Source organism: Haliotis rubra, unplaced genomic scaffold (genome assembly GCF_003918875.1).
Source record: "Haliotis rubra isolate DU_JTF1 unplaced genomic scaffold, ASM391887v1 Scf24, whole genome shotgun sequence".
NCBI classification, from domain to species: Eukaryota; Metazoa; Mollusca; class Gastropoda; order Lepetellida; family Haliotidae; genus Haliotis; species Haliotis rubra.
In genome coordinates, this window is record NW_025766447.1 from 1830053 (window position 1) to 1840708 (window position 10656).

The following is a 10656-nucleotide window of genomic DNA, read 5'->3' on the forward strand; positions in this document are numbered from 1 at the left end:
CGTGATAAACAATGCATTTACGGGGACCAATCGATGATGCGAATGTTCAGTCAGTTACAGATGAACGGACACACACTGCTAGCGTCGACTCTGCACACGTTGTGGTGCTATGGGTAGTTAGTGCTTAACGCTCTCATAGCGGTTGCAGGACGCCCCTTCCATAAAAATACAACCATAGCACAAACTAACACAGTCGAATACAATTCACACGGTCACATAGCAGTAACATTTCTGTCCAAACTGGAAACAATAAACACTACGAACAGCAGTAATGACGAGTATGGCATCTTCATTCCAATAAAGGTAGTGAGTACTGAGCTGGGATTACACAAACTGGGTTACCTCACTACACAAACAGGACCACCTCACTACACAAACAGGACCTTCTCACTACACATACAGGGCCACCTCGCTACACAAATAGGAGCTCCTCACTACACAAACAGGACCACCTAGCTTCACAAACAGGACCACCTAGCTACACATACAGGGCCACCTCGCTACACAAATAGGAGCTCCTCACTACACAAACAGGACCACCTAGCTTCACAAACAGGACCACCTAGCTACACAAACAGGACCACCTAGCTACACAAACAGGGTCACCTCACTACACTAACAGGACCACCTAGCTACACAAACAGGACCACCTAGCTTCTCAAACAGGGTCACCTAGGTACACAGACAGGACCGTCCCACTACACAAACAGGACCACCTCGCTACACAAACAGGACCACACAAACAGGACCACCTAGCTACACAAACAGGACCACCTCACTACACAAAGAGGGTAGTGAGTACTGAGCTGGGATTACCTCCGCTTTGAACACCATTTCAGCCGAAGGAATTCTCTGAGATTCGACCCAGATTCCAAATGATCCTGGAAGGATTTTTGGTACCTACAATTTACGGGGCTTGGATTTGATTGCTTTCGTGACGAAGCAGAAGGAGAATGAGGATGGTTTACCTCAGTGTTCAGCAATATCGGTCATATCGGACAATTTTACCATTGGATTCCCTGGGATCCCGCCGGGACGGAGAGGCATCAGCTGGACTTACCTTGTCACTGATGCTGGACCGGAAGTAGCTGAACACAACAAATGTTATATTTGAGATTACACTTTCTCAGTAAAGTACAGATTCTTGGATTCTATTTTTGAGCTGCTTGTTTTTAAATTGTGTGCTATGCCTTTTCCTATTTGTAAATAATAATGTAATAAAAATATGTTTTTAAACAACCCGACTCATTGAAGCTTAGTACTTACAATGTCCATGTATGCAGACTTGATTTCGTCGCTATATGGCTGAGATAATGCAAATGCGACGTAAACCTCAACTCAAATCAACTCAACTCAACTTGTTGGGCTGAGTCCCATCCGAGATTTGAACCCACACTCTCAGTCAGGCACCAAATCACCAGCGCACAACGTCAGCCGTCTAATCCATTTAACCAGCAAAGCTTCCACAAATGGAAGTTGGACAACTGGTAGTTTCGACCACGGACTTTGTGTATATTTCTGATTGTAAATTGGGACTGAGAGTGTGGGTTCGAATCCCGGATGGGATTCAACCCAACAAAAATGCTAGAATCTGTACTTTACCGAGAAAGTGTAATCACAAACACTTGCTACATTTGACCACTTCCTAAATGACATTGCGTATTCATGGTTGAATGCCGCCCTGAACTAAGTCAGACGTTGCCGCCATTTATGTCCTGACAGTATCCAAGTGTCCGTGCTACAGGAAGATGAACGTGCTTTTGGGAAAGTGAGAAAAGTAAGTTTATGTCAGACATATCTACTTAGTTGTTGACAGTATACTATCACTCGTGCTGTAAGATACATGATGAACTCTGCCGGTGATTGTAGACGGATTACTTCTTATTAACGGATCACAACAGCAGCTGTTTATAGACCCACAGAATCTTCCACATCGAACGTATTAGCAGTTAGTTCAGGCAGTACACATCTCATGTTCATGTAGGTACCTCTGCAGATGTTGTTTATGTCGTCACTTAGGTCAAGCTCCCAGTCAAGCATTAAAGCAGGATTGTGTACATCTGTGGCTCAATAACACCCTCACCGATTTGTAGAGATTGTTAGGGCAGCTCCTGTTCCGTCCGTCCGTCCATTCCGCCTTGTTAAGCTTTGTGAGAAGTCTTTTTATGAGTATGCAATGAAAACTGACGGTAAAATGGAAAGGTCTAGTGGCGTTTCATTGGCCAAATACTTCATGAATTTGAAATTCGCCTGCATATAAGAAGAAATTTAAATTATTGCGTGGCACCAGTGTCGTGTGTGTGTGTTATTTTTGTGTGCTTTATCTGCGTCTTCGAATTATAACTGAACCTTAGTGAATAACCGAACCGCTTCAAAAAGGTACAATGTGGAAGATAGTGATAATTATTTGATACAACCAAACCGAAAATTGTCATGGTATCGGAAACGATGTGATCACATTAGCACTGTTTCGTCGGTCTGAAAACCGCCAACTAATTTGCCAAATAGCAAGTCTATATTCAAACGTCATGGAGTTTCAGAAAACAATGTGACATCACTTCCAAGGCGATCCTCGTGTTAAGCAATGGCCAGTTTGGGAACAACACCGCTAGAGTGATGAGCTCCAGTGGTCATCATCACACAGACAAGTGTCAGAGAGATTACACTCACTGACGATTGCAATTGTTGCGTGGACAGATTATTTATCAATAAATCACGAGTTGAATTCAGAAGCAGGATCATGAACACGGAGATGGTCGTGTTCGGTGGGCAGAGATGCAGCATATACATTTATCAATATCAGGGCACCTGCGATCTTAGTGCTGGGGTGATCGTAACGCCCATAGCTGAACACATCTCATACGACAGTTGCTTAACAGATGTCATGCTCCTAGTACCTGATGTACGGTGTGTCACATGCGCAACTAATTGCCATTGTTGATATCATCAATGAAGTCATCCTTGAAGTTTAGTATCGAACCTCAAAGGCCTTGGTAGGTATTTTTTCATTTAATACCTGATGTACAGTGTGTTACATGCGCAATTAATTGCCATGCATGTGTATCAATCGTACTCGTGAGTCATTAGTCACTTCCACATGGCGCCATACGTCGTGATAGCCGACCACGTGTAACCTAACACGTGTTGACATACTCGCAGAGTAAACATATAGAACTTGACCCATCACTGCGTCAGCACGGGAAGATAATTTATATATACTCATGGTAATGAATAAGGGAACACACGAAAGTACAAGTGTTCCTTTATTCTTTTCCAGGTTTCTTCACAAGGTATGTATTGAAATTCTGGAAATAAATAACAAAACACTTATACTTTAATGAGTTCCCTTATTCGTTCCTATGAGTATATTATAAGTAATGCCGGAGAGATGGTGCCACATTGAAGAGTATATGAACAGAGTTTGTCGATTGACCTGACGGGTGTCCGACAAGGATGTTTGTTGTTGTGTTAGTCCTTTACTTTACTAATATTCATTATCACATACACATGCAAATCAAATAGTGCTAAGTCTCCTTATTTACACATGCATGTTTTTTCACATAAACTAAAATGGATATGGACGAGATTGTGCAGTGCTCGTTGAGGAGGTAAAATATAATCACTAACCTTCCCAGATCATCAAGCTTACATAGCAACGCAGCATACATGGGTGTGTGGTTGACGGGGACACCCGAAAACAGCAAGACCATCGATCTACACAACTGGGATACGATAATATGTGTCATCCATGTCAGTGAGACAGACCACCCGATCCCGTTAGTCGTGTCATACGACAAGCTTGGTTACTGAAGACCACGGGTACTGTACCAAAGAATGCATTAAGGATATTGTATTGGGGAGAATTGATCCGACATTTATGAATGGTAATACGCATGGGGCTTTGAGGAGTTGGAGAAGTTGAAAATGTTACATTTTGTGGAGGATTCCTCAATGCTATAAATCCAGAGCATGAGGAACAAAGCCAATATATCAGAGGTCATTATATATCTAATGATGAAACATTGGAAATTGCATCTGGAAACACGATTAATGAAAAAGAGATGTTTATAAAAGAGGTATTTAGTGTATTATAGTGAGCAAAATAACCTAGACAGAGGTGGAACGCGACAATCTTCGGGTATAATCTGAAGTGACCAGAGAGTTATCACGAAGTCAGTAACACAGACACTCTGTGTTGTAGAAACCGACTAAGACGCTGGTATGTCCCTAACGAGGACGCTGATATCAATACCATCACAGGGTAATGTGAGGGCAGCGTCATTGGACTATAAACTTCCTAGCCACCATTAGGGGTACATCATCATGGATGGTGTTCTTGTGTTGCTGGTGGTCATCGCCCCCGTGCTCACGTCGACAGACCTCGATAGTTGTGTCACGCGGAGGGAGTATGCACACCTGCAGCAGAGGGTTTACGCCATCGAGAACATGCAGCTTAATACAGGTAGGACTGCCATGAAGGGTAGACGACCCCGAGGTAATGCGGAGAGGTGTGATGCAGAATATAACGCAGGAGAGGGGTGATGCAGAATAGAAGACAGGAGAGGGGTGATGCACAATAGAACACAGGAGAGATGTGATGCAGGATAGAACACAGGAGAGGTGTGATGCAAAATAGAACGCAGGTGAGGTGTGATGCAGAATACAAGACAGGAGAGGCGTGATGCAGAATAGAACACGGGAGAGGTGTCATGCAGAAAAGAAAGCTGGTGAGGTGTGATGCAGAAAAGAAAGCAGGTGAGGTGTGATACAGAATAGAACGCAGGTTAGGTGTGATGCAGCATAGAACACCGGAGAGGTGTGATCCAGAATAGAAAGCAGGTGAGGTGTGATGCAGAATATAAAGCAGGCGAGGTGTGATGCAGAATATAAAGCAGGCGAGGTGTGAAGCAGAAAAGAAAGCAAGTGAGGTGTGATACAGAATAGAACACAGGAGAGGGGTGATGCAGAATAGAACACAGGAGAGGTGTGATGCAGAATAGAACACAGGAGAGATGTGATACAGAATAGAACACAGGAGAGGGGTGATGCAGAATAGAACACAGGAGAGGGTGATGCAGAATAGAACACAGGAGAGGGTGATGCAGAATAGAACACAGGAGAGGGTGATGCAGAATAGAACACAGGAGAGGGGTGATGCAGAATAGAACACAGGAGAGGGGTGATGCAGAATAGAACACAGGAGAGGGGTGATGCAGAATAGAACACAGGAGAGGTGTGATGCAGAATAGAACACAGGTGAGGGGTGATGCAGAATAGAACACAGGTGAGATGTGATGCAGAATAGAACACAGGAGAGGTGTGATGCAGAATAGAACACAGGAGAGGTGTGATGCAGAATAGAACACAGGAGAGGGATGATGCAGAATAGAACACAGGAGAGGGGTGATGCAGAATAGAACACAGGAGAGGGGTGATGCAGAATAGAACACAGGAGAGGGGTGATGCAGAATAGAACACAGGAGAGGGGTGATGCAGAATAGAACACAGGAGAGATGTGATACAGAATAGAACATTTGTGAGGGGAGATGCAGAATAGAACACAGGAGAGGGGTGATGCAGAATAAAACACAGGAGAGGGGTGATGCAGAATAGAACACAGGAGAGGGGTGATGCAGAATAGAACACAGGAGAGGCTGGATGCAGAACAGAACATTTGAGAGGGGAGATGAAGAATAGAACACAGGAGAGGGGTGATGCAGAATAGAACACAGGAGAGGTATTATACATGATAGAACACAGGAGAGGTGTGATGCAGAATAGAACACAGGAGAGGGATGATGCAGAATAGAACACAGGAGAGGTATTATACATGATAGAACACAGGAGAGGGGTGATGCAGAATAGAACACAGGAGAGGGATGATGCAGAATAGAACACAGGAGAGGGGTGATGCAGAATAGAACACAGGAGGGGTATTATACATGATAGAAACAGGAGAGGTGTTATACATTATAGAACGCAGGAGAGGGGTGATGCAGAATAGAACACAGGAGAGGTATTATATATGATAGAACACAGGAGAGGTGTCATGCAGAATAGAACACAGGAGAGGTGTCATGCAGAATAGAAAGCAGGTGAGGTGTGATGCAGAAAAGAAAGCAGGTGAGGTGTGATGCAGAATAGAACGCAGGTGAGGTGTGATGCAGCATAGAACACAGGAGAGGTGTGATGCAGAATAGAACGCAGGTGAGGTGTGATGCAGAATAGAAAGCAGGTGAGGTGTGATACAGAATAGAACACAGGTGAGGGGTGATGCAGAATAGAACACAGGATGAGGTGTGATGCAGAATAGAACACAGGAGAGGGGTGATGCAGAATAGAACACAGGAGAGGGGTGATGCAGAATAGAACACAGGAGGGGATGCAGAATGAGAATAGAACAGGAGGTGTCATGCAGAATAAAACACAGGAGAGGGTGATGCAGAATAGAACACAGGAGAGGGGTGATGCAGAATAGAACACAGGAGAGGGTGATGCAGAATAGAACACAGGAGAGGTGTGATGCAGAATAGAACACAGGAGAGGTGTGATGCAGAATAGAACACAGGAGAGGCTGGATGCAGAATAGAACATTTAAGAGGGGTGATGAAGAATAGAACACAGGAGAGGGGGTGATGCAGAATAGAACACACAGGGGAGGGGTGATGCAGAATAGAACATTGGGAGGGTGTGATGCAGAATAGAAACAGGAGGAGGGATGTGATGCAGAATGGGAAACAGGAGGGTGATGCAGAATAGAACACAGGAGAGGGGTGATGCAGAATAGAACACAGGAGAGGGGATCAAGAATGATGCAGAATAGAACACAGGAGAGGGTGTGATGCAGAATAGAACACAGGAGAGGTGTGATGCAGAATAGAACACAGGAGAGGGTGTGATGCAGAATAGAACAACACAGGAGAGGGATAGATGCAGAATAGAACACAGGAGAGAGGGTGATGCAGAATAGAACACAGGAGAGGGTGTGATGCAGAATAGAGGGTGATGCATAATAGGGTACAGGAGGGTGGATGCAGAAGAGAACACAGGGAGGGGTGATGGGAGAATGCAGAACACAGGAGAGGTGTGATGCAGAATACAAGACAGGAGGAGCAAGTGATGCAGAGAATAGAACACAGGAGAGGTGTCATGCAGAATAGAAAGCAGGTGAGGTGTGATGCAGAATACAAGACAGGAGAGGCGTGATGCAGAATAGAACACGGGAGAGGTGTCATGCAGAATAGAAAGCTGGTGAGGTGTGATGCAGAATAGAAGCACAGTGATGCAGGAGGTGTGATGCAGAATAGAACACAGGCAGGTGAGGTGTGATGCAGAATAGAACACAGGTGAGGTGTGATGCAGAATAGAACACAGGTGAGGTGTGATGCAGAATAGAACACAGGAGAGGTGTGATGCAGAATAGAACACAGGTGAGGTGTGATGCAGAATAGAACACAGGAGAGGTGTGATGCAGAATAGAACACAGGAGAGGGTGATGCAGAATAGAACACAGGGAGGGTGGAGGTGTGTGATGCAGAATAGAACAGCAGGAGAGGTGTGATGCAGAATAGAACACAGGAGAGGTGTGATGCAGAATAGAACACAGGAGAGGTGTGATGCAGAATAGAACACAGGAGAGGTGTGATGCAGAATAGAACACAGGTGAGGGGTGATGCAGAATAGAACACAGGTGAGGTGTGATGCAAGAATAGAACACAGGTGAGGTGTGATGCAGAATAGAACACAGGTGAGGGTGTGATGCAGAATAGAACACAGGTGAGGGTGTGATGTGAACGCAGGTGCAGAATAGAACACAGGAGAGGGTGATGCAGAATAGAACACAGGAGAGGTGTGATGCAGAATAGAACACAGGAGAGGTGTGATGCAGAATAGAACACAGGAGAGGGTGATGCAGAATAGAAACACAGGAGAGGTGTGATGCAGAATAGAACACAGGAGAGGGTGATGCAGAATAGAACACAGGAGAGGGGTGATGCAGAATAGAACAGGAGAGGGTGTGATGAGAAAGAACAGTGAGGGGGTGAATAGAACAGAGGAGGAGAGGGTGATGCAGAATACAGGAGAGGAGGTGTGATGCAGAATAGAACACAGGAGGGGTGTGATGCAGAATAGAACACAGGAGAGGGTGTGATGCAGAATAGAACACAGGAGGTGAGGTGTGATGCAGAATAAAACACAGGAGAGGGGTGATGCAGAATAGAACACAGGAGAGGTGTGATGCAGAATAGAACACAGGAGAGATGTGATACAGAATAGAACACAGGAGAGGTGTGATGCAGAATAGAACACAGGAGAGGTGTGATGCAGAATAGAACACAGGAGAGGGATGATGCAGAATAGAACACAGGAGAGGGGTGATGCAGAATAGAACACAGGAGAGGGGTGATGCAGAATAGAACACAGGAGAGGGGTGATGCAGAATAGAACACAGGAGAGGGGTGATGCAGAATAGAACACAGGAGAGGGGTGATGCAGAATAGAACACAGGAGAGGGGTGATGCAGAATAGAACACAGGAGAGATGTGATACAGAATAGAACACAGGAGAGGGGTGATGAAGAATAGAACACAGGAGAGGGTGTGATGCAGAATAGAACACAGGAGAGGTATTATACATGATAGAACACAGGAGAGGTGTGATGCAGAATAGAACACAGGAGAGGGATGATGCAGAATAGAACACAGGAGAGGGGTGATGCAGAATAGAACACAGGAGAGGTATTATACATGATAGAACACAGGAGAGGGGTGATGCAGAATAGAACACAGGAGAGGTATTATACATGATAGAACACAGGAGAGGTGTGATGCAGAATAGAACACAGGAGAGGGGTGATGCAGAATAGAACACAGGAGAGGTATTATACATGATAGAACACAGGAGAGGGGTGATGGAGAATAGAAAGCAGCTGAGATGTGATGCAGAATAGAACACAATAGAAGTGTGATGCAGAATAGAAAGCAGGTGAGGTGTGATGCAGGAAGAAAAAGCAGTTGATGTGTGATACAGAATAGAACGCAGGTGAGGTGTGATGCAGAATAGAACGCAGGTGAGGTGTGATGCAGAATAGAACGCAGGTGAGGTGTGATGCAGAAAACAAAGCAGGTGAGGTGTGATGCAGAAAAGAAAGCAGGTGAGGTGTGATGCAGAATAGAACGCAGGTGAGGTGTGATGCAGAAAAGAAAGCAGGTGAGGTGTGATGCAGAATAGAACACAGGAGAGGGGTGATGCAGAAACGAAAGCAGCTGAGCTGTGATACAGAATAGAACACAGGTGAGGTGTCATGCAGAATAGAACACAGGAGAATGCAGAAAGACGAAAATGCAGCTGAGCTGTGATACAGGAGAGGTGTCATGCAGAATAGAACACAGGAGAGGTGTCAGGGGTGATGCAGGAATAGAACACAGGAGAGGGGTGATGCAGAATAGAACACAGGAGAGGTGAACACAGGAGAGCTGTGATGAGAATGACGGAACTGAACTGAGTTTGGTTTTACGCCGCTTTTAAGCAATATTCCAGCAACATCACTGCGGGGACACCATAAGAGCTTCACACATTGTGCCCATGTGGGATTCGAACTGATGAACACACAAGAGAGGGGTGATGCAGAATAGAACACAGGTGAGGGGGGATGTGAATAGAACACAGGAGAGGTGTGCTGCAGAGTAGAACGCAGGTGAGGTGTGATGTAGAAAAGAAAGCAGGAGAGGTTTGATGCAGAATAGAACACAGGAGAGGGGTGATGCAGAATAGAATGTGTTTGAACGCGTGTGATGCAGGATATGTGCTGAGACACGTGTGATGCAGAATAGAATGCGTTGAGTATATTTTACAGGAACATGTACGTGATGAGTTCATGTTTCCAGGCAGGAGTTCAACACACTGACTAATCTGTACCGTCTGGTCTAAGGAAAAGATAAAAAATATGTTTGGATTTCAAAAAGTGGGCTTCAACTAAAGACGAAGTTGTGGACCAGTTGTCAGATAAAGATGCATATAAAGCAGACCTTTGAAATCCTATTTTAAGTAGTTTTTCAGACATGGATGTTTCATGACAGTTGATAACCCGGACCTAGGCAACTGTCTCACGCAGCACTTGTAACTGTGGTGACAATCACCTGCATGTCGTTCTCTCCTCAGGTGAAGCAGGTGGAGTGTCTTTCGCTGCCACACTGACAACATCCGTTCAGCTGAAGGAAAACGCCACCATCGTCTTCGACAACGTCCTACTCAACACCGCCGAGGCCTACAACTCCTCCAACGGCGTCTTCACGGCCCTCTTCTACGGCATCCACTTCTTTAGCGCAACAATCAGAGCCGATAATAACACTGCTCTCACGACGGGCATTGTAAAAATACGAGGGTTGTAGCCCGAATTGCGTCCAAATCCCCTCACGGTGATGGGCAGGGGTCAGCAAGCATCACCCTCAATCTCTACCCCGGGGACCAAGTGTGGGTGCAGGCGGATCAGGATGGATCAGGGTATCTCAGGGCCCAATCGGGGTGGAATATCTTTACCGGGTTTCAACTAAACTCATATAACGGGCGCCGTCATGGGGTGGAACTTCAAACGGCGGAACCTAAAGACTTTTCCGTTCAATAATAAAGTGGTGTTAAATATAAGATTAGTGTTGA

At 45.4% G+C, this 10656-nt stretch overlaps 1 protein-coding gene across 1 annotated transcript; it reads left to right on the forward strand.

Moving 5' to 3' along the window:
* Positions 1-3728: 3728 nt before the first annotated feature.
* LOC124278612 lies at positions 3729-10644 on the forward strand. The gene is made up of 2 exons (XM_046714369.1): positions 3729-4462; positions 10162-10644. The coding sequence occupies exons 1-2, from the start codon at positions 4324-4326 to the stop codon at positions 10389-10391; spliced, it is 369 nt and encodes a 122-aa protein (XP_046570325.1). The 5' UTR covers positions 3729-4323; the 3' UTR covers positions 10392-10644.
* Positions 10645-10656: the final 12 nt, after the last annotated feature.